Genomic DNA, 26168 nt, shown 5'->3' with positions numbered 1-26168 from the left:
TTATTACTGTATGTCCTATTTCTGTAAGCTATGGCCAGACCACTATCATCATCTTCAATAAGGGAGGGGGGCTGGGCTGCAAAAGATAACAGTGATGACAGAGAAAGAAAGTGAAAGAGAGTGTAAGAGAAAGAGTGAAAGAGGGACTAAAAGAGAGAGAAAGCAACAAAAAAGGCTTTTATTTTCCCTTCTTTGCCACAACCTGAAATAGAGTCAGGCAGTGTAACTATAGCTTGCTATACCCACAGGGCTCTCACTAAGAACGGACACTATAATAAATCTGGCATTACCAGATTCTGGTCATTCAGCAAACACAGCCTAAGTGCTTTTAGATGTGTCAGAGGACATGACAGACTTTCACTGCCCCACTGATGACTTCCCATTCATCTTGTGTAAAGTTGGTTAAAGCTTCCCCGTAGAGTTTAAACTACTAACAATCATGGTTTTGTTTATATACAGTATTTCTCACTAACACAGACTGTGTGTCCTTAAGGCCTAACAAATACCTCGAAAGAATGTCCTACTTTATGAAGCATTTGCAAAGCCTTTTATATTTTCTCAAACAGTTAGTTTTCCCTCTTCTCCTATTTTCCTGGAACATTATTACCTCATATGTATTACCGACATCAGAAGAAATGTGTGTATCATGTCCCCCCAGAACATGCGATTCAAGCAATACAGAGACCACTCATCAAACCTTTGCTTTACAGCACCACTAATTGTCAACAGCTCCACAAGGTATCTTTAAGCCTGTCAACAGAGAAGACTAGGAAGGAGATATTGGGGAGAAAGGGGTAGTTAGAGCAGGAGAGACGGAAGAGTAGATTAGGAAGTGGGTTGGACAACATGCTCTAACCTTCCACAGGCTTGAAAGAGGGGCACTGGAGAGTATTATTTCAGGAATATATTAATAACACTGCAGTAAAAGCACACCCATGAGGCGAGTGGGTACAAGCTGAACCCATCAAATTAATCTGAGATAAATTTGCAAGTCATCATCATAATTTAAAATGTTTTAGAGACAGAATAAAAGATCAAAGAATAGAAGGAACTAGTCTGATGACAAAGATGTAGAATAGAAAGAGATGAGAGGCAGAAAAAAAGAGAAAAAGGAGAGAGAGTTTGCAAAGCAGACATTTTTTGATGGACAAAGGAGAGGCCTTATAAGGCCAGATAGGCAGATAGACGCATAGAAGCCGGCACATAGGAAAATAGGCAGGAAAGCAGGCAGACAAATTCTATATGCGTGCCGCAGTGTCATACAGATTGATAGATTCATAAATAATGAATCAAGAAAAACAGGTAAAATAAACTCTGTAAATAAATGTGCTGTCTCGTCCTCTGCCCCAGTGCCTAATGGATTGTGCCTGTGCACATCTCTTGCTTCAGTGTATATTTATATGTGTGTTTCTGTGTGTGTACACTCATTTAAGCAGTGTGGCGGCCCACGCTGCCATGGTAATCATTTTCCTGAGCCCCATTACTGCTGTTGTGTGATGATGATGAGAGACAGCTTTACCCTACCTCATAGAAACACTCACAGACACATGTGCATCCTTATGTTTGCCTGTCACTGAGCATATTCCATGTCTTCACATTCATGTGTTATCTTACATAGCCATTAAAATATACAGCCAGATTTAGAAAGACACCTCATGCACTGTGTGTCATAAAATGACTAAAGGGAGCTTGAATTAAAGTGACAATAGGGCAAGTTTAAAATCATTCACCTCTAAAAATTCCAGATGAAACATCAGCACAGAAACAATGTTGCTGTTCATATTCAGACTGAGCTTCATCACCTGCAACAGCTGTGCACAATCAAACAATCAAATTGCAGAGGTGTGCAAATGTTTATTTCCCAGTAGGTAATTTGAGCAAGGATGGCACTCCCTTATTAAATCAAAGTAAATCATAAAATGAAGTACCTGTTTCCTCATATTTCAAATCCATTTTTCTCAGCTACATTTCTGTATTTTTTTTTTTTAGTGCAAAGACAAGGAATTAGATGAAAGACTACAGTTTTCTAATGATTTATAATTCCCAGTGGGCGGATCTGCTATGGACCATGGTACTACCCATCTGTAACAAAGATTTTCTTAATAAATGCACTCATTTCCAAATTGGCTTTTGCTAATGGAACAGCTACCAAACAGGCAGTCAATAAAATATATTTAATTAAATTAGGAATGTTTACAATGAAAAGGACATATTTTCAATTTGCCATAGGTATACAATTTTTTGCATATTTGAACAGACCCTTCTGACTGTGGATTAGAGAAAAAAAGATAAAGTGACACTCAAACTACTCCCCCAATCATTTGGGGGAAATATAGGTGATAATTTTCTGGTAGTGTTTATACCTCATATACCTGGCTAACATTATATTTAAATCTGGAATATGCATACAATGTATTAGTAAATGAAATTCAAACTAATTGCATCAAGTGTGAAGCCAAATTGAACAGAACTGTTCTGGTATTTACTAACCTCATTTTGAGTTATTCGTGTTTTAATAAAAAGATTTAGCTAACAAAGCTGGAGCATATTGTCACTCAGTGAGGCTATTTAGAAGATTTCTGTTGTGAGTAGTATGAGCGTTTGGCATCTGTTCACCAAAAGGACTTCTTACCATTATAGCTGCACACTGGACGTAATCTGGAAAATATCTTTAAAATTGATTCACTGACAACGGACATCAATGGAAAACACAGATGCACAATACCTGCAATAAAACAGCACAGTACATTACATAACACAGTGTGTTACATACTGAGTGTATGCTGTTAGTGTATATTAGGACAGTTATATCACTGTATGCAACAGCAGCAGCATAATTAAGTATACCAGCAATAAGGCAGAATACAGTATAAATAGTATATGTTGCTATATGCTGGTATATGTTATAATGTAGTAAAAGACAGCTAAGTTACCTCAGTTATATAGTGTGTAAATAGACTCATATTTTCTGTACACAATGACTAAAACAGAGGCACAGGAATAAGATGCACTGCTTCAGTTCAGTGTTTTGTCAAGAGAATTGCTGGAGGAGGTTTTATGGGCCTCGTCAATACCATGTATTAATATATTGACAAAACAGGGACTCTGGTTCTATGTGAAAAACATGGATTATCCGGGGGATGTGCAGGGATCAAAGCCGCATGATTGCTTTGGTTCTTAAGTCTTTTGTTCGTTTTGATTCTCCTGCCTGCTTGTCTCATTCTTTTTTCTTTCAACCAGTCCATATATTCCACTATGAAAATCTGAGAGACGGTGCATATTCAGCAAGTGAGCACCACACTGTGAACCTAATGATTGCCTCTGGGACGCCTTTGGACTTCACCATGGGATTCTACAAAAGACAGACCACAGCTGTACTACTTTTCTCCTGATTCATAAAACCACCAGTCCTGATCAGGCAGTGAGGCCCTCCATCAATACCTCCCACTCTCCATTTCCCACTCTCTATTTCCCTCTATCTCATTCCCTCCATCTCATTTTTTAATCTTCACAACTCAGTGATTCAAATATCTTTCATCTTCCTTCTCATTCCGTTTCACAGTCTCCCTGTCTTCTCTTAGACCCATCCCTACTCCTTCTCCTCTCTCTTTCCCTCTAATCCACATATCTTGGTTTCTTTCTTCCTCTTTTCCATTTTCTCTTTTCTACCTCCAAGCTGACTTCACAGAGCCACCTCCTGTCTGAGAACTTGCAGAAAGCACATTAAAGGATGTAGACTGGCTAACCCTGTAGAGCAGCCTCTCTCTAAACTGCATTCTCTTAAACACGCCACACATATATGTACGTGTGCCACAGCTGTGCAGGGAGCCATGAGGCTTGACGAGAAAGACTATGCACTCTCTCCGCGCTGCACGTTAACTCTCTCTCATGCATACACACACATACACGCATAAGCTCTGCGCAGTGCCAACAAACTCTGCAAACAACAACACTAGCCAGTGATGTGTGTGTGTCTACAAGCCCTTCACGGGTATTTGATACAGCCCTGCTAACATTTTGGGGTTATGGTGGGAGTGAGGGGTAGAGGGGAATTTGGTGTTTCACCTAAATGTGAGCTTGCTGCCTGGAAGACATCCAGTATACTGTTTTACTCTGAATTATTAAAAGGTGCCTCTTATTGCAGCTGGGACTGAAATAGTTTAGAGGCCACAGACTATAGCTGTTGGCACATAACTATATAATTTATATTTCCAGCTAGTCTGCAACCATCCAGCTTATTGTTGTTTTCTATATGAACACTTTAAGGCTACCGTGCCAAAACAAAACCGCTTAAATGAAGAGTCAGGTAAAATCTAAGTTAACTAACAAAACAGCTGCCACCAAAACCCTCTCAGAATGTAACTGTTGTAAATGTTGAACATGTCGACGTGCTTGATCTTTCTGGTGCTAGCTCAGCTTTACCCAGTGTCCTGGTATTCTGCCGGGCAGACGACAGAAGACTTCACCGCTAGCGATCACCCTGACACTGGCTCCCGGAGAGAGCTCTACTGACAGCCCTCCTCTGCAATGCAAATACCCACTTCCACATGAGCAGGCCCATCAGTAGCACTCCCCATACACTTGTATTCTGTGTCATTACCCCCGGGGACCCTCGCACACACTGTCCCTCTCCTCTACCCTGTGCTTCACGCTGCTTCCCTTATCTGGGATGGGAAGGGGGCTGGGGCTTAAAACAAATCGGTCTGGCTGGCTGATGTGTCGGTAGCCATGATGGAGGGCTGCCACGGGCTGTTTCCACTCATGTGTCCTGTCAGTCACACTCCTCTCCTTGCCCTCCAGCCATGTGTACTGTATTTCATTAGTCCTGATTTTTGCTGACAATTGCTGGCTGTCGTGCTGTGCAGCCCCCTTACCCTCTCTGTGGACACTACACCAAAGCACGGCTAGATCTGCCTTACAAATGAGCTCCCTCTGGTTCCACAATACAAGTGTGCCATTTCAGTCAAGCACAGATATACAGTACATGCTGTGTGTGTGTGTGCAGTACACACATGGATATGCAGACACACTTTAACTCCGAAGGTATGACTTCAAGCTGTCAACATGACCCTGTACCTCCCTCTCAGTCCTCTCCTCTTTTCTCAATATTTCTCGCACACTCCTTACGCATCCCCCTCTCTCTCCCAAAGGCACAAGGTCCAGCCAGTGAGATGTCAGCTCTGATTAGCCACATTGGGTGATGCGTTTTAAGTGCGTCCTTCATTATTGAGTAAAGTGACATGTTCCCAGCTACACTTGCCTGTGTCTCTTAAACTGCCGCCTTGTCTATTTGGATATCCAGTTTTTTTAAGCTAATCTTTTCTCCTCACTCTTTTAACATACACACAAAGAAACACTCACATGGAGACGCATACGCAGCCCTCGATTTAAGGCAATAGTTTATCATCCATGTGCACATTCCTCCGCTCTCCAACTTTTTCTCTTTGTGTCTGGCGGCTGTGGCACACCTGTCCAAGCCTGTGCAGAGACCCACAGACAGACTGTCAGTCAGTATCTGGGCCTCGCTGCTTACACGGTTATGCACAGCCGTGCCCGCCAGCCTGGAATAAAACCAGACTCATCTGGTAGGGCCACACTGGTACAGGTGATGCTTCTCAGTGCCAAATTAACATTAGATCATCTGAACTGCATAGCGCCAAATTAAACCAGTCTAACACATGTTAACTGGGAATAAAGGCTGAAACATTCAATGTAAAAAAAAAAACAAATTTGCTTACTTCCTATGCACATCCATAAGCACACACTTAGTTTCCCCCATTACATGCAAAACCCAGCTCTATAACCCAGATCACAGCCGTGTCACATGATTGAATCTCACAGACAGACGGGCGAGCAGTCTCCAGCCACAACCAGAAATAGGTTAAACAGGCTAAAAATATCAAAAACATTAATAATTCAGGTTTTTTGCTAACCTGTACCTCAGAAAAAATAGCACACTTCTCACTGTGAAGTGGCTTAATGGGCAGGGTGTGCAGTGGATTATTTCAGTATTTCAAGCAATGTCTCCCCTCCAAGAGCTAGTTAGTCAGATGTACCCTGAGCAGTGGGAGGGGGAAGCAGCATTGTAATGTCATCAGTGCTTATGTCACAAACGAGGTCAAAATTTGGTCATCAGCAAAGCAACATAAACTTTTGAGATTTCTTTATTAGCTTGTATTAGCTCCCATCTGATGACAATGGTTATTACATGCTGTAGTATTTAGCTGTAATAAATAAATCTAAAAAACTAAAATACATAAGAAAATGTTACATTCTTTGTGCTGTCAGTCTACCAGTATATCTATCTTTTTTTGCACTATTAACTATAACAGACTTAATTCTTCCAATGCATCAAATATTTGGTTTGACAACAGTAACACTTGTAGCAAGGGAGGATAACGCATATGAGTGTGGTATATCCTATACTGTATAAAATAAAATATTGTGATGAAACACATTTTCAGTGTTTCAGTTGGTGTTGTTTATTTTCCAAAGGCAGGTGCGGAGTGTAAATCCTTCTCCTTTTTTCCCAAATACCTTTGGAAGCCAATCCCCTGGGGAGAAGAAGGCTTCTCTAAATATGTGGCTAATCTACCACAGGAAAACGAGCTGAACAAAGGAGAGGGGTGTGTGTGTGTGTGTGTGTATGTGAGGTGTGTGTGTGAGGGAGCAACAGCTAGACAGAGAGAGACAGAAGGTGGAAAACATTGTACGACATTGCAACATTGTGATGGCTCCAACAGTTAGCCCTATATTTGTTTGAGTCTATTTCTAGCCACTGTGCTTCAGGGGTGCGTATAATGCGCGTGCGTGTGTGTGTGTGTGTGTGTGTGTGTGTGTGTGTGTGTGTGTGTGTGTGTGTACGCAGGCACGCACACACACAAGTGCACACTAGGGATATGGGGATTCATCTCTGTTCCCTTAGGAGCACTCTGGTACAGCAGCTCTTTACTGTGCGTACATTACACCAATACGCCATTATAGCACTCACACACAGAAATATATAGATATACACACACACACACACTCAAAGAAAACTACTTTTCTTGTGCTTACATACTACATCATAGTAATATTGTCAAATGCCAGTGTAGCACAGTGCCACCTATAATATATAAACAATACATTAAAATAAGTAGAATCTTTCATACACCCCTGCACAAATGTCTACTTGCACATGCACAGCAGCCCTCATCCCCCAGATTTTTAACAATACCACCTGCTCCTTCTGTTCATCAGTGTTAGTTGATTTGGGTAATAAGTTAAGACACAGGGCAGGTCACACAGACATACAACCATTAGAGCTGGTGCTAGCTGTCTTTACGGATGGTGTTCAAATGTTTGCATTTGTTAATCACAGAGAAACAAACTTCTTATAAGAGTGAAACCAGAATAAAAGATTTCAGTTCACATATTACAGACATGCCCACGATTATTATAAAAAATGAAAAACATAGTAGAGGTTGGGCAGTATAGATGGGATAGTATTAGTAATACTACTTTAAATTCACATATTAAATTCACAACACATGTCCCAGTATAATTTAAAGAGCAGAAAAAAAGTGTTTTAAAGAAGGAAAAAGCTTGACCATGCCTGTTTCAACTTCCACTTCTCTATGATCTTCTTCCTGATAACACACACACACACACACACACACACACACACACACACACACACACACACACACACACACACACACACACACAAACACTCCTGTTACCCAAAGGCTAAATTCTAACGAGTCCCCTCTCTCTAGCTACAAGGCCTCTAATCCTGCCAGCACCGATTGGCTTCATGCTGACCAGTCTGCTCCATTCCCGCCCCCACCCCTGCCCACTCAACAGAGGCACATACAGTACACAGACAATCATACAGTACGCTACACTCATACACTTCCAACCTTCACAGAGTGTAGCATTGAATTATTCAGCCTTTGCGGCAGCTAGGCTGACATACGTGCAAGCTTGGCTGTAGTTGATATACAGGTGGACAGCATGCACGCAACAGTATATATATATATAATGTTTGTGTCTGTGAACATGTGTGTGTGTGTGCGCAAAGCTCAGTCGGAAGGCTGGGCGGTTTACAGCGTGTGGAGGAACAGCTCTATGGCACGGAAGCCTCATTTCCACAGCGCAAGGTCGGCCACTTTCCGCACCACAGCCGTGCTCTGCTCCTTGCTCCTCATACATCCTATTATGGCAAAGCTGAGTAGTGGCACATACACACAATTACACATACAAATACACGCAAACTCATGCATGCTCATGTGTACAAACACGCAGGCATCCATGGCACAGCGGACTAAAAGTGGTGGTATGTGTGCGGCAAAGAGCACACCGCAAGAGTGAGAGAGCGGGAAAGACAGAAATGGAGACAGAGGGAGACGGAGGCAATTGAGAGGGAGGGGATCTACTTAGAGTGTTGACATTGCAGGAGCCCACATGTGTGTGCCGGAGCATAATCTTCTCCCTGCTCTCATTGGTTTTTTAATGCGGGTGCTATTTCCATAAACCTGCCTCCTGAATCATTGCCAGCCTCTTACACTCCCCCCAGGTCGAGCTGTATTAATACTGGGAGTAAATGCATGCAGCAAACATATTTCCACCAATGCCTCTCCAAGACAATCACTATTATACACAATGCTAGCATGACAAAAAACGGGGGGTGGCATGTTTTTCTGTGCCACAGCAAATAGACTTGCTGCAGTGACTGAGATTACTTCTTGGATCTGCTGGATTTGAGGAGTGGCGGTGAGAGGACAGAGAGTTTGAGGAGAGTGGGTGGAAGGGGGGGGGGGGGGGGATGGGTGGGTGGATAGGGTGAAGGATGCAGGATTTTGTCATGATGCTGAGCTGGGTGGAGTAAATCTCTTGCGGACTTGTGTATAAAGCTGTGACACTCACAAGCACACATACCAACTGCTGTAGATATAGCCACTTTGGGCCTTAAGTGTCTCTGTGTTTCTGTTTGTTTTTTGTGTTTTTTAAGAACACACAAAATTTCATAGCGGAGTTGCCAGAAAACATTTCAATGTCCAGGTCATCACAACATGCTTAATTTGATGAGAGAAAAACTATTTTAAAGTTAATAAACGCAAGCATATCCACATACACAAAAGCACTTGTGTGGTTATGTAACATAAAAAGTAGTGCATCTCCGTCAGCAGCAAACAAGCACAAAACAACGCACAAATAATATATTCAAGCCTCACTGTTGTGGGCGGTGTGTGATCACGGCAAGCTGCCATGTGCACATGTTTTTCTTCCCACCTTTATACACTGCTATCTGTATCTACATAGAGCTGGCTGCAATGCAAAGCCAGCTTACCACACATGCACAGACACACACAGCTAATAGAGTCAAGCAACACACACCTGGTACACTGTCAGCGCTTCTCCTATTCAGTGGCCAAACTTATGTCAGGCACTCGTGTCCCCGAGGTTCCCATCACAATTCACCATAGGAATCTATATTCCAGTCCAGTACACTTGCATTAGGCCATACTGTTCCTTTCAGTGGCTAATGCGTAACAGGGGGACATGGATAATAACATCCAAGAACAGAACCACTTATTTCTAATAATAAGACGACACTGGGTTGTGTGTGTTTGTGTGTGCGGCAACTAGTGTATCCATCTGAGTGTATGTAGACATAGACAGTGTATAAAAAACATGAGATGAAGTATCTTTTTTTAATTTATTGATACTTCAAGTATTATAACATGACACAGCTACCATTTTTACGATTTTTTCATTACATCAAAACATAATTTTGAACTGCATTTTTTAAACAATCGTCATTCAATGTATTTGAATTCTGTTACTTCCTATAATTTTTAATGTTACTGGTGAAGTCCACCTTTCTCACACAAGATTAAAATTGCATACCCATGTGCAAGGGATTAAAAGGAAATGATCCACGCATGTACTTGACATGATATGGAAGACAAAAGCCACTGCTGTACATATGTGCCAAATTCCTGGGCATGTTCTTAAGACCTAAGCTGACCACTATACTCAAGCTCTCCCTGGAGCAGTCTGTGGTCCCCACATGCCTCAAGGAGTTTACTATTGTCCCTGTACCGAAGTACAACTGGTACAACTTGCCTGAACGACTATCACCCGTAGCCCTTACCTCATTGTTTGTGAAGTGCTTTAACAGGACTACATCTGCTCCTCTCTACCTAACGACCTGGACCCACTACAAATTGCTTATCTGCAAAACAGATCTAGAAACAATGGCAATGAGTGTATGAATGCTGGTGTCCATGTGTAAGCTGGTATGTGTATATGTGGGTGGCCATGTGTGCTTGGTGTTTAACAAAGGGTTCTGCATGTGACTCAGAATAACTTGTTACTGTGGGTGGTACGGTTTTCATACATGATTCTAGTCTTTTGCAACATACAAAGTCCAGCACGATGTCGGTGGTTTGACCTGAATTCAGATTCAAAATTTAAAATAATAGACAAGGATGAGTTACCATGCCGGTCAAAGCCCCATGCAAGAGAGCAACAATGCAGGAGTTAATGACAAAACGCAGACGTTGATAACTCATAACTCATCTCAGGAGAATTCCTAGTTTACATTAATTACTCCGTAGCCCCTGGCAGACTGCATATCAAGCAGGATTTTGCAAACAAACAACTGGCATATCTACTTACCATCAAGCAGTGAAGCAACAGGGGTCACATCGCAAAAGATTTAGGAGCAGGGAAGCTCAAGAGAAAGGACAGAGGGGGGATGGGAAGCAGTCTCTGTGTTAGTTATTATAAAATGTCCTGTATGGTATGCTCTTTCTATGGTGAGTCAAAAGGGTCTATAGGATGTTTAGGGACACTGGTGTGGTATTGTATCTGTGTGGAGCTAGTATTGCACCTGCTTGTGCAGTGTGGCTGTGGTTTTATAGCACACAATTGCCTGTGTTTCCTTGGACCACTGGTGTTTGTGTGTGTGAGTGAAGTTGAAGGGAAGGGAACAGCAGAGCAGCCTCGTATGTGAGGCCTGACACCCATCAATGTCTGCCTGTTACATTTCTATGACACGCTCTGTCTCAGGAAGAGTATCGGCAGCAGAGCAGTGGGAGAGAGGGGAGACAGGAGGATGTGGGGTGGGCAGGACTCGGTGGAGTAGAGGGGTCAACTGGAGGGTTAAAGCAGGACTGAAAGGTACAAGAAAAGGGTTTTATTACTCACAAGTGACACATGGCAACTTTCAGAGACCATGAATGTGTGTGTGTGTGTGTGTGTGTGTGTGCATGTGCACACGCTCGAGGAGAAGCTTTCAGAACTGGTGTGTGAAAAATGCAACATGCAAGACTGTGTTTGGATATGTTATCTAAAAACTGCAAAATTTGTACAAATCATGACTGTATTTGTATTTTTTTTCTGTAACATCAAGTGATGCTGTTTACATTAACAGCACTCAGTCTAAATGATCGTTAAACCTTTCAGAGCCCAGATGGTTTGGAATTCTGCTCCTCTCTTCGAACACACTAAGGCGCCACGCTCCACAAACACGCCTACAATTACATAATTGAGGCCGGCATGTGTACCCGGCACATTATGTTCTGCGGCCACACCGACTTGTGGATGATTGGCTCGTTGGTCTGTGAGATCCCCAATCATTTCCTCTTCCACCTCCTTCCAAAACACGCCAATAATCAGATAACCAATGTGTTTATAAAGATGAGAAGGACAAAAAACAAGTAAAAAACAGCGCACATGCTGTACAATGGTAATATGCAGCCAATGTAAAAGTTTTAACTATGAATTTAATGTGGGAACTGGATAACAGGTTCAAAGGTGGCCCCCATTCACTTAAATAAAAATTGCTAGCAGAGTGCATAAGCCAAAAATCTCTAGCTTCTTTGCTTCAGCATTGTGCAGTCCACCGCACATGTGCATTAATGGCTACACCAACGCATTCCCACTCAGACCATAGACTAGTGATTGATCACCCACTTTAAAATCACTTTTCTAGGCTCTAGGAAAGTTTGAAATATGAAACCTTCATGGATTAAAAGTTCATAATAGAAAGAGAAATATTTTTTTGCCATTATATGTGTCCTGTCAAAATTTATACAGACATCTCTTTTATAATGGTAGTCTATGGTGAAAATGCTGCTGCTGTTGCAGTACTACAAGTGGCCACTAGGACAAACTGACATTGTATCCAGCTGTCTTACTGTAATACATCTTTGGTTTTAATTAAGAAGCGAAACGTTTGGCTTGTTGTAGTTTAGTCCACAGCGCCCACCACAGTGTCAGAGAGCAATGGCAACTCCCATGCGGACTGGACAGCGAATTGCACAAGTATGTAAACGTAAATTGTTGTAGACAGTGAGCACACAAACAAAGGGATTGTGCAGGTCGCCACAAGGAGCTGAGAGCTTAAGAAAAGGAGGGGGAGCAGGCAAGAGCACCAGACTTGTTAGTGACTGTGCCTTCATGTCCCTCATTTATACATTCAGCCACATCAACTATTTAATTCCAATGGTAGGTCAACCCTTAGAAATGCCTTGCCAGGCTGGTGAGGAGGGGGTTGGGGGTTGGGGGGTGGGCATTATTAATGACTATGAGGGAAAGTAACTTGCTAGAAAACCAGACAAAAACTGGACAAAAACTGAAAGAGAAACAGAGAATCCTCCTTTCTTAACACGTTGCTGCACGCAGTTATAACCTCTCATGAACATGTCCTCTGGCGTTATGTGAAAGAACTATTTTTCCTCTTTCTGTCTTCCGTCTTATTATTCAAATGCAGAGGAAAAAGAGGAATATAACGCCCTCCAGCCTCACGCTTGGCTAATTTGCAGGATAAATGAAACAACTTGTTTTTCAAGAAAGCCACCAGAAAAAAATGTTCAAAGTTCGCGGTAGTTGTATTTGCATGTTTAATCTGAAAAATATGCCTTTTGGCTGGGTTTCTCCGACTCTTTGTCTTCTATCAGGGGGTGATGGTGGTGGGGAATGAGGCGAGGGGTGTGAGTGGATTTTTACTGATGTTTCTCCTTGGTGCAGGCTTGATCTGACCATGTTACGCCACGCTGCCTCTGTGGGAAGCCACTTCTACACACCCCTCCTTCCCTCTGTCTCTCTCTGTCATTGTCTTAGTACTTGTGAGGATCTCACAGCGATACAGCTCTGCACAGAGTGTACATACACGCAAATGTATAAAAATATCACAAGTGACATAAAATATAAATGCAGCACTACTACAAGAAGCACAAAGTAAAGTGCAAAAGAATTAATTTCTCTTTACCAAATGAATTATTTCAATCACATTAATCTACGTTGTGTTTGACATTTTTCTGTTTGCAGCACGTTTCCAGACATGCAGAGATTTACCCCAAAAACTGTCATTGTATTCTATTGCTTCATAAGTACGAGGCAGAGTAGGTCTGATCAATGCTGGCAATATCCCCTGGAGAACAGACACATGGAAAAGTTTAAACTGGGACTTGCAAAGGCGAAGCTATTGATTGAATAGCTTTCCAAAGTGTTTTTCATCTCTGAGACAAGGAGAATGCCGGCTGGTGTGCAGCCGGGTGCAGATGGCATGGCTGACCACCGTGGAGGAAAGTGAGAGCAAAAAGAGAAGGGGGGGATGGGGCACAGACATACAGACACACTTACCCCTGGCAGTGTTTTCTGTTCATGGAGGGCGTTCTGGGCTTTGATGGCCGACTCTCGGGCGCAGTAGGTGAGGAATGCACAACCTGCAAGAGAGGTACAGGAAATATAAATGTAATTAGAATTATAGTCATCCTAAATATAAACAAAGTACAAAAGCCCTTAAAAATGGCGAATATCAAAACAATGATGAAAATGTAGTAGAAAGAAATTACACTGGGTCTGATTCAAAATAATGAGCTCCTACATCCACATACTGAGAAATTAACAAAATTAAGGAACCGAATCTGAATAAAGGGTCGCATGAGTTGGTGAAAACACAAAACTACCAGCAAATATTTCTTGGGATAAACAGGGCAAGTTAATGAGAACAGGCAACCGTGCAATACAGCAGGCTACATGTAGACAGTTTTCTATGGCAGCAAGGGGAGAGGAGAAAAAAAAAATGAAACCACAACAAAAAAGGAGCAGATGAAAAGAGAATTCTTTGGATGAATTGCCAGGCCTGTCCAGTCTCCCCATCCCCAGCGCCATGTCCTGTCCAAAGCTCCTAGCAGCATGGCCAGTGTCCCCACCCTGAATGGTTGTGACAGCAGCTGAGACAAAAGGAACAGCACTGCAGGAGAGTATGGTAGGATTGAAAAGGAAAGAAGAGATGAGATCACTGTAGGAACGGAGGAAGGAGGGAGATACTGACAGAGAAGAAGGGAGGATGGGACATGGTGGTAAAATTCTCCAGGGTGAATGCCTAACCTATCCAGCACCAATGTGAAGCATGCACATACACACAACATCTGTCAAAATCACTGCATACATAAAAAAAGAGAAGAGAAGGCAGGGAGAGAAAGAGGGATGGAGAGAAACCAGATGGAGTATTGAAGCAATCATTTTCCCCCTGACTGTCTGAATAAATAGATTTGCTTGTGTTCTATTAATGAGGTTCATATGGGTTACCATGCATCATATTTCTGCCACTCTGAAGATGGTTTATTAGCAGCCACTGCATTTTGGATCTCATTTCAACAGCCAAATTTATTCAGTGGGTGGTGATGTATTAAGTGTCTTTACACTGACAATATTCCAATTCGTTTTGTTGCTGCGATCACATTTACCCATCCAAACATTCACCACCCGTTTTTTTGTGTCTTTGCTCGAGGCAGCACACATGTAACTGTGTATATGCATCTTTTTCTACCATTTCATTGACCCTTGCACTTTGACTGTTTCTCCACTGTAACCTTTGCAGGACTGCATGTTGAAATGCCATGTCAGTAAGTGATCCATTGATTGGCCTGTAACCTGTTTTGTCTTGCTGCTCTAAGCCTAAAGTCTCTGCACACGTGTGTATATGTGCTTGGACACCTGCACATTTTATTGGCATGCATTTGACTACTCTCGTCCAAATGATAACCAGTTCTTTTTGTTACATTTCCTGAAGCTCTCTTGGTTTTGTTTGGGACAATCACACTGCCTTTCAGTATGTGATGGATTTAGTCCAGGGTCGTGACCTTTGAGGTGGCTGACTGTAGCACTGATGTCACGGTGCAGCCCTCCCTACAGCCCCTCTTGTCCCAGCATCCCTAACCTAATGATTTCCAATCACACACACACTGACACTGCTGCCTAATTCCCCCTCTCTCTTCTGAGTCAACTTTTGAAGAAACACTATGATTGCGGAAATGTCATTGTTGTTTTGGGTTTGTTTGTTTCTCAAATGGTTGAGGGTAATAGGAGGGAATAGCTCCGTTTTGGTTGTTGTTTCTCTCTCTCTCGCTCTTTCTCTCTCTCTGGGCTTGTTGTTGTTGATTTACTTGACAAATGCTGGCCCTATCTCTGAATAAGAAACAAGTATTTTGCATTACAATCACAAACACGATTTATTTGTTAATGTGTAATGCATAGGGCATTGAGAATAAATTAATAACAACCACAACACTGGCAAACAAAAGAGAAACATGAACTCCATTTAAATGTGATTCTCTGCTCTTTAATGTATGGCTTAATAAGAATTTGCAGGCCACAGGCGAAAAAGCTTTAACAACTCCATAATTGGAATCCAAACACGTACAAATTGCCAGTGCTGCATTGCATACCAAGTGCAAAATTGTGAGGGGGGGCTGGATGATGAAATTGTTTGAAACACAACAAAAAGCCACTGTAATCGGAGCCTGCTGACACAGCAATGGGGGAAGCCTTCCCATTGTGAGGAGATGATCCTCTGCATCATCTGATAGAAACCTAAAACAGCCTTATCTCACACATTGATTTCAGCTCCAAAGAGAAGAAATTCCTCCTCTCCTCTTTGCCTCCCTTCCCTCCCCTCTTTCTTCTCCTTTGACGTATTTTCTCTTCACCAACTCCGTCTTGTTCTCTGCTCTCCATTCAGCTCATCTCCTATTTCTTAATGATATATTTTTAAGTGTGCGCCATGTGTGTACTGGGAAATAGGGCAGAGTCTCTTCATCTCCACTGTGTTGAATTGGCATGTACTGTAATTAAAAAGTCTTACATGGAAGAGACAGAGTGAGTGAGACGGAGGGAGAACGTCTGACAGAGTAACTAGTGAAAGATACTGTATAGCTGTAGCGACAGCGGCCATTTACATCCACTGTGGCCCAGACTTTCCATTACCAAAACTGTGTCTTAGTCAAGTCTGTGTCTAGTGTGTGTCTGGTGCAGCACAGTAGGATAATCTGCTAATTGGTTTGTAAAGTTTATAGTCCTGTTAATAAAAATCTATGTATACACCAACACACACACACAAATCTGTTTCTCTGTCCTACTATACCTAAGCACTTGTTTCAGGCACTTATTCAACTAACACTCCGATTGTGTCCCAGTTCCTATTACATACTAACATTATATACAGTAGTATGTATTATACACAAATGATCATATTGATGTGGAGTTCCCCCTTAAGATAACTGATTTTAAAATTATTGTTTGCCCCCAAAATGTACACATTCCTGGCCCTCACTCAATCCAAAAATGAGTCAGTGAATAAAAGAACTGCTGAATCCGGATGAAAGTAATTCATGTAACCGCTGGGGTGCTGTGCTCTGTCACCATGGTAATAAAATCACCCTTGACATGGTAGGCTTGCCATCAACATCAATCAAATCAAAATACCTGACTTGAATAAATTAAAGCCAGAACCAACTATCCTTAATCAATTACCTCGCAGGACTATTAGGAATATAAGCATGAAATCAATACTCTTGGAAAATATAAATAGCAATATCAATCAATACAATAAGCTTTAAAATAATTAACTTTCAAACTAAGTACTAAAATCTACCAACATAATAACAGTATTCAGCTGTTATCTTTTTCTTTGTTTATCAGATTCACCACATCAGTGCAGTGACAAAACCTTGAATGTTACATGTTGCTTTATCAAAAACATTCAGTGGCTTACTGGCAACGTTTTTGTTCAATTTAGGCTACATTACAACAGTGAGCTGCATTTAGCTAAAGTTACACTCACCAGCTTGGGGTTCTACTAGTTTTCACATGAAGGAATTTAGTAAACAGGTAAATTTTAGTATAATAAAGTACAGAAAGTATATTGCGGTGGCCCTGAGGGTCAAAACACGATATTTCAGAAAACACAACAACATTTCAGAAAACATAACATTTCATTTGGCCTGGGACAATACGTCTTGATGCAGAGATAGCGGGACAAGATGCACCAGAGAGAGTGAGAGAGAGATGCCATTGCATCACTCCCTGTCATGCAATAGCATGACAGGGAGTGATGCAGAAAATGCAGCACAGTCTGTGCCAATTTCAAGGTATTTACCCCCCAAAATAGCCTATAACAGCCTGCAAACTTATATAACTGAATGATATGGTTCCCTCGCGGTCTGGTACTAAATGTTCTGGTCTGCAGACCGGGGCCTGGGAACCCCTGGTTTACATTAGCTTGAATGCAGACAGGTTCTCTTGATAGCTTTTTCAATGAAGGCAAAAGCCCAGTAGCACACCACTCATTTATGGCCAGTCAGTGCATCCATGGGAGTTTATTTCCTATAGTAGGTTATCATTGACCAATCTTGATTGACTTGGATTCTATCCAATCACAAAAAAAGAATTGTTGTCCATACCTTTTCAATTTTGTGAAATGTTGTTGTGTTTTCTGAAATGTCGTGTTTTCTGAAAAGTCAATGTGTTTTCGGAAATGTTATTTTGACCCTCAGGCCCACCATAGTGTATAAATATAAAGTTAGTAAGTTGAAGTCTGTTACTCTTCATATTTAACTACTGCTATGAATACTCACTGTTTTAAGGACAGCTCATGTTGTATTTTTTATCATTCAGCTACATTTTTCGTTTCAATGGTACGTAACGCTAACATCTGACTAGCACGCACACTTTACTCCAACATGTAATCTGATTGGCTAATGTTTTTTGATCGTCTGCACCTGCTGTGGTGACGTCGCCATCTACCTATGGACTGTAAAAAACATGGACGTAGTCAACGTGACGTCACCCATTGGTTTGCGAACTGGTGATTTGAAGTTTCGAGATTGACCATTGCCATCTTGGATTTGACCATCGCCATCTGGGATTTGGCCGTCACCATGTTTGATTTTTGGAGCCAGAAGTGACCGTATTTGGACTAGAGGGTTGAGCTCACCATATAGCTAGCTGCTAGCTCTGTTAGCACGGTGCATTTACAACCTATGGTTAACAGTGATAATACTAATGCTAATGCTAATTTTCGCTAGCGAAAAACAGGCCTAAAATCGTTAAAACAAAATGTACTCACTGGAAAAAACTCTTTTATTAAAACCAAACGCTGAACAAGACTTTTTTAGATGATCACAATGTACACTTAACTTTAGTAAACTGAAAACACACTGTGAAATAGCAGCAGTTAGGCCTAAGGTTACATTACATAAGCAACGTTGTCGCCGTGGTAGTGACTTGTCAATCACAACGTAGCCACGCCCTAAAGCATACGCTGCTTTATCGTCTATTTTACTCTAAATGGGACCATAATTTACAAAATGAAAATCATGCTGTATCGAAGAAGACTTGAAACTACCAATTGAGATCGTAAACTCATTAGGAAACAGTTTACTGAGGTAATAAATCAAGAGAGAAGAAGGGTCATTTTCTCATAGACTTCCATACAATCAGATTTCTTTTTGCAGCCGGTGGAGTCGCCCCCTGATGGCCATTAGATAGAAGGCGAGTTTTTGGCACTTCCGCATTGGCTTCATTTTTCAGCCCCGGAGGTTGCTGCTTGCATCTGCCGCGGTACACCAGCATAAAAAGCAATGGTTAAGTCATTATTTTTCCTGAATATGTGATTAAATTGGACTAGTCTCCACCCACTGACCACCTGTCTCACCTTAACTATGAAAATCTGATACAATGATAAGATATACTGTAGAAATGCAGGTGACACCTAAACTGCCACATCTGGATTGAGCTACCAAGGCCATTAAAAAATATATATTTTCAAAATAATAAATTAAAATTGTTTAAATTATTTATAATATATACCATCTTATGTGAAATAGATATTATTTGATTATTTTGATTTCTGTAAATGTGTTAGTGTTAGTCAGCCAGCTAAGTTTCAACAGCAGTCCTTTGGCAGATGTTCTCAAACCAGTAGGCTATCTTATTTAGTAACTCTGCAAATATATTTTGATTTTTTACAAGCACAGCTAATCAAATCTGTAAGTTATCACAATTATCAAGACCTGTGACCTCCATGGGCCTCCAACTCTACAGTAAGCCATGCTTTGTTTTTTGATTGCTTGTATTGTTAATTTCATTTCAAGTGTCTAGCATGGCGGAAATTTTCTTTGATAATATTTCACAAGAAACTAACTACCTCAGCAGTTAATGATATTTATAAACTGTAGCAGGACCATGAAGAGATTAATTTGTGTCCGCCACTATGACAACTGACTGCTACAGGGTGTGACGTCAACTGCAGGAACTCAAGACGAACATCCTGCCACTACATCGGCATTGGGCATAAATCGTGTACTGCAGACTCGTCAAATATAAATGCAATTCTTAGGAGACTGGACTGGCTTAAACACAAGCTCTCTTTTCACTAACCCTTTCATACCCTCTTTGCTCCCTTTTCTCCATCTCCTTGCCCCAGAGGAGCCAAGCTGCCCCAGTGTAATGAAAAAGTGTGAACTTGCTCTCAATGTGGCATTTCCTTGGCCAGAAAGTGTGAAGGTAGCAGAAACCGAGCCAGTCCTGGCAGCAGCCTTGCTTGCTCCCTCACACATCATTTGCACTCTTTGGAAAATGCTATCACTGTGGGTAGATTACTTGCTTACTTCATTTACTGCCATGTGGGGCTCCGGAGGAACTGATAGCCTTTCAGAGGGGTCGGAAGCTGAAACACACATCATCAGCACTGATACAATGTGATTATGACCTGAATCATTGCCAGCCGGGGAGGCAGGAGGCTCAGTGGCGCAGATTGACCGTGAGGGGGGTAATCAGTCTGGTCTCGGAGAAGCTTTTAACTCATATAATCACTCCCTCACCTTTGAAAAAAAGATCCTCGATCTGTTCACACACTCAAACAATCATGCTGATGCTCAGGGAGAAGGAGGACAGATTGAGGGAGGACAGACAAAGAGGTATAATAAAGAAGAGCTGGAGCATGGAGTTGGCAGGGACTTTACAAAATGCTCTCACTCATTGTTCTGACAACAATATTTTCTCTGCCCAGGCCTAATGGGCTTGTAATGAGTGCTGTAATATAAGCAGTAGCCTAGCGTAACCTGTAAACCTTAATTAAGTCAGACAGCCACCTTAAAGAGAGCCAACGACTGTGCTCAGTCACCATCTCCTGATCCTGACTACACCCTTCCATCACACCTTCATAAATCACTCCATCCCTTCATGTCTCCTGCATCCAGCTCCAAATCCTCCTCCATTTCTCCTTTCACTACCCCTCCCATCGTCACCTCACCTTGAGCAATGGCTGGGGGAGGATGAACGTTGCAGAGCACAGAGGAGCATCGGTGTCCATCATGAGGGCAAAAAATAGTCCCCGGACCCTCCCTGGTATCCTCTCTGACCCCTGAGTAGGAGACCTCAGCCATTGATTTGTTGCTACTCACTCACATAGACTACACTAGCCTCCAAGCAGCAGTCAAACAGATCCATAGGCAGCACATCCCAAAGGACCGCCTGTTTGCCTGTGTGGATGTATGTGTGTACTTATAGAGTGTATATGTGTGATGGTGCAGCGTGCGATGCCTAATGAGTGTGACAAATGCAATAAATTCTTTCTGAAATGCTCTGCCAATGTTTCAGGATCAATATTGGGGCAAAGAAGCCATCATAACAAAGCAGGAGACAGACTTTGACACCTTCGAACTCGTAATCTATTGTGTGGCTCGAGGGTTAAATAGTTCTCTCTGGGCACAAGTGGTGCTACATATAGTCCTACTGTATAGTATTTCTCTCTATAATTAACATGCACGTATTACTACATATTGTCGGTTTAACATTAAGAAGACTGAAAACAGTAACACAGTTCCAAGTCATTCCTAATAAAGTTCCTAAGGAAATACTGTTTGGCGGTAGGTGCAGCTTTGGGAGATGACGTGACAGATTGCAATAGGCCACCCATCCCCAGGTTGGCCAGAACTCTTTCAATATATGGCTCTGTAACACTTACGATACAGCACTTTCTCCCACTGTACTGTAGCCTTTACAGTAAGCCTTGGCTTTTGTAGACTATGTGGGTACTAAATCCCTCCTCTGCTATTACAGTTTTTCTCAATTGCTTTGACACATTTCTCAAAAGATTTTCCCAGTACTTGAAAAGATTTTCTCAGAAGTTCTCAGCACTGAAGATGCATTTCCCAAAACAACTTATATGTGCAGCAAAACAAAATAGTTAAAAGGCTGTAACTCATCCAAAACCTTTAATTCATGTTTCAAAATGAAGTTATTGTCAAAGAGTCAAAAGTCATTGCCACCAAAATGACACGTTTGTAAAACCAAAGTTTTTCAAAATGTTTCGATGTTTTGTCAGAATGACATTGGACTTTGGAATTGTGTTCCTCAACTCCTAATTTCCAAACAGTCTTGTCCTACATGTTTTCACTGAAACTGAATGCCTGCTGTACCAGAGAATTATTTTTCTAAAGCTAACTGATTGCTATTGTGCGTCAAAGTGAATACTCTTCAGATGCTGTTTTCAAGAGTACAAGGTTTCACATTCCACTTTATAGAGCAAAAGAGAACTTAGATTTGCTTGTAATGTGCATGTAATTTTATTTTCCTGCAATTCTCAAAATAGAGTTACAGTGTTGGAAATCACTGGACCTCCTGTCACTCCTTCTGTTTGGCCACAGATTCTCATCGATCTCACATGTAATGTCATCATAAGCAGCATCCATTGCAACAAGCAAAGACATTTGATTTTGTGGTCAGTGATCATATACTTTACACATCCACTTTACACCTCCGTTGCCCCCTCCAATGTTCATCTGAGCAGGCTCCTCCATGTTCACAAATTGCAGTAACTCTGTTGCCCTCAAGCACTATAAATGTTTTACAATACCTATACTCATGACTTACACCTGTAAACTAACTGTACAGCACGTGCCATTGGTTGATCTAAGATGTGAGAAACTCCCCATTCATAAGTGAAGTTAGAGATTCACCTGACAACAAATTTATCAATTTAGCAGACTTAACGACCATGCCACATCAATGAAACTGATACCAATCATGAAACACTGGCTCGGCAGATATTGACAATTAGATGGACTATTCTGCATGTGATGATTTACACAATGAAAGAATTCTAAAATATTTTTGAGAAAAAAAATCTATTCAACTGAGAAGTAACAATCTATTTTGATCACAAAGACATACACAACCACAATTGTACACATTGTAGACAATTGTACTTAGTCATCACAGCATCAATGTGTGCTAAAACATTTGAAAAATGGTAACAAAGAATGAGAAATGCTATTTCTTCAAATGTCATCTGAGAACTGAGCCAAAGCAACTGAGAAAAACTGTAAAGCCAGGGCCAGATCTATAAATACATCTAGTGGCCAGCATCCCTGATGAGCAAGCTAATTGACACTGTTAATGGATGGAGTTTCACAGAGCTGTAAATAATGTGTAGGTTCACACTTACTGCCTCCTGCCGTGTTACTTCTGGGAGGGCAACGGGAGTTTACCTGCCAAGTCCTGTCTTTCTAGCCCGCCGTCCCTCCCTCCCCCAGACAAGTCTGCTCCGGCCAGGGGATTTACACAAAAATCAATAAAAGTTTCTCTGAGCCCCCCTCCCCAACCCCCCAGTCAAAGTCAGAAAACTGCATCTCCTCCTCTTCATGTACTATAACAACCTCTTGGAAAAACAAACAAGGCCAGGCAAAAGGAAATAATAAAATTGCTTTCACTTGGCTTGGCTACTACTGTATATGATACAACACAGTACACCATGTTTCCACTGTCTTCACTTAATGAAACCGATTGGCATATTTGATGTGATATCCCTTGCAATGCTTGTCCTCTTTCAAAAGGTGAAAAGCATTTGAACCTTTGAGACAGATCAATTGATCATCGCAAAGCCACAATCATAGATGACTGGCAGCTGCAGACTGACTGGCTACTGAGAAACGGATCAGGTTCTCTGTCACTTTGATTCTACAAATTGAAAGATACCTTTAAAGACAGCACTTCAAAGGCCCAGAGGTTGCTTGGATGGAGTGATTGAAATAGGGATAAGGAAGAAAGACATGTGAGGAGGAGGAAAAACCACACACATGTACACATTCCTCTTCCTTATACAGGCCAACTTGAGAGGAAACACTCATTGCACATGTCTTTATAAACAAACTTGTAATGAGTACTCTGCTTCATGTAGCTGTTCTTTCCATTCAGTGCATACACTGAATGGAGCATAGCACGCTGTATTCCAAACACATATTGTTAATTATGCCTGGCATGCCAAAAAAAATACAGCTTTGTGTCCTTGTCCTGGCTTTCTTCATTTATTTATCTCATGTCACCACTGAGGTGGAGAGGAGTAATAATTAACACTAATGGTCTGACTAACAAGCAGGCACCAGGGTGTTAATTGCATTGACGTATATTTCCTAGTAACCACATTCAGCCTAGAGGATTCCAGAAATACTGTTGTGTTAATGACCAACCAAGAAATGATTAACAGATAGATAGATAGATAGATAGATAGATAGATAGATAGATAGATAGATAGATAGATAGATAGATAGATAGATAGATAGATAGATAGTATTCTGAATAGAATCCTAACAGACGAAACAGATATGACAACCCATCAGCCATTAATTAATTTGAGTAGTCTTTTTTAATTAAGCCAGATCTACCGTTGAACAGTGAACCACAGAATGGCTGCCATGTTGGAACTCACATAAAGTCCACATACCCAACCAAATTAACATTTGATCATCAAAAAAGAAACACAAATTCCATCTTTCATCAGTTTCTTTTGCACTATTTGGCTTTCAATTTGCTTGTATCACACTGAAAATGTAAATGTGATACATCTCCAGTACAAAGCCTCTGACCACTTTGTGTCTCTGGCAATAAAGCACAGAGACTGTTAGCTACAGTGTCACTCCTTCACTGGAAAAGATAGATGGAAGGAGTGAGGGGAGAGATGGCCGCGTGATGGAAAGGATGGGGTGTGAGAGGAGGGGGGGGGGGGGGGGGGGGGAATGAAGGGGATACAGCCCTACAGTCGCCCACATATGCTCCCTCTGTCTCTCCCTCATTCTCTCCCTCCTTTTGAGCACAGTATGGGAGCAGTCTTTTGGGGGGAGGCTGGCAGGCAATCAGTGATGTCATGCCAGCAGTGCAGCGATGGCAGCTTAACCTATTTTCGGAAATACCACAGAATTTCTATTTATAACCGTGCTGAGCAGCATGTATCTTCACACATCCCTCACGGACCTGAGCATTCGTAGACATTTTCCAATCTAAAATGTGCCTTCATCCCAAGTTGGGGATTGCTTAATATCTGTAGGAAAAAGGGGCTTGACAGTGAAAGTGTTATTTACCATTGTCATAAATACCATTTGGGGAGGTTATGTAGACTATGTTGTCAGTTTTAGCATATTTTATTCTGTTGTCATAAGAGCATTTTTATTGCTTATATTGGAAATTGAGGAATAAAAAAAGCTATAAAAAAATAAACCTTTCAGACCAGTAGCTGTATCAGCAATAGCAGCAGCAAAAGTGAGGTGATCATTTTACACATCTACCAAACTTGGCCTCTGCTTCTCCTCCTCCTCCATCCTCCATCCCTCCCACCCTCCAGTGCCCAAACAGCTCTCAACCTGTCAGAGGTATCCCGCATGTCCCAAGCTGAGCCATCACTCTACTCTCCCACTGCCTTGGGATAAAAACGACCATTTGTTTCTGCATCTCTGACAAACACTTTATCTTTTCCCCTCCACTTATCCATCTGTCCATACATCCATTGTTCTGTGCCCATGTGTCTGTCTGTCATTTGCTTTGTGGGTCTTGCTGCATACATGTGCCATCCTCCCTGTCCAATTCCTCTCCGTCACATTGGGCTGTGTGACAGAGACGGATCGAGTGACAGTGCTAAGTCATATCCCCGCTGCTTTGTGTTTGCGCGCACTCTCGGGCAGATACATGTACGACATTCATGCATTGTTCATTCACACCAGCATCAAGGGCTCAACCATTTGGCAATCAGAGAGATGTGACAGCTTGACTAATCTGTGATTGTTTTTTGGCCAAAACATGGGGGTTAGCGAGCCCTCCAAGGGCACAGTACTATAAGGCAAGACAAATAACTTATTATTTTCCAGGCTTGTACAAGGCTTTATCGCATGAGTTCTCCTGAACCATTCCAAAATGGAGAGGGATTATCACAAAACATTGCATTAAAATCTCCTCTCTGCCCTCTCCCTTGTTATTTCATTTTCCTTCTAAAATGAATCTGTGCCCAGCCAGGCTCAAACACAACTTTAAAGAGCTCATGCTATTCTAACAGAAACCACCAACCCCCTCCTCCTCCTTCCCTCCCTCCTTTTTTTCCCCCTCTGTGCCTTTATAACCCCCCCTTATAAGAGCACACTCTGCTCTGTAGGCAATGGCACTTTGTTAAGCTACCCATACAAAATAGATAGGCTTCCCCTCTATTTAGACTAAGAAAATAGCTGTGACCTTTGTGCATGAACGAGAAGGCGGTGCACTTCTATCGACTCTACCTTTAGAAGAGAAATATGACCTGCAACATGCCAAAAATAAGACAACCCACGTCCTCTCTTTAAATTTTTGAAAATACTGTCAGCACAGTCATAAAAGGCAGATGAAAGTATATCAGCAAATTTCTAATGAGTTCAAATATACTTCCTATCTTGTTGTACTAATTATCATAATAATGTTATACAGTATAATAATATATCTAGCCTGAATTAATGTTAGCTGCCATGAATAACTAATTGGTAATTGTCCATATACTTTTTGAACAAAATTTTGGGATGCTATTATATCACAGC

General features: G+C 41.6%; 1 protein-coding gene across 6 annotated transcripts in view; it reads right to left on the bottom strand.

Moving 5' to 3' along the window:
• celf5a (cugbp, Elav-like family member 5a) overlaps positions 1-26168 on the bottom strand; it is a 187285-nt gene that overhangs the window by 155209 nt on the left and 5908 nt on the right. For 4 of the 6 annotated variants that reach the window (XM_044360863.1, XM_044360865.1, XM_044360864.1 and 1 more), the window contains exon 2: positions 13636-13718. In XM_044360863.1, the coding sequence (XP_044216798.1) occupies positions 13636-13718 (83 nt within the window). Of the gene's footprint in view, positions 1-13635; positions 13719-17912; positions 18330-18403; positions 18549-26168 lie in introns of those variants that run through there. The other 2 variants (XM_044360868.1, XM_044360867.1) reach the window with 2 other exon arrangements.

This window comes from Thunnus albacares, chromosome 9, assembly GCF_914725855.1.
Source record: "Thunnus albacares chromosome 9, fThuAlb1.1, whole genome shotgun sequence".
Taxonomy (NCBI): domain Eukaryota; kingdom Metazoa; phylum Chordata; class Actinopteri; order Scombriformes; family Scombridae; genus Thunnus; species Thunnus albacares.
This window is presented reverse-complemented; position numbering and strand designations above follow the sequence as displayed.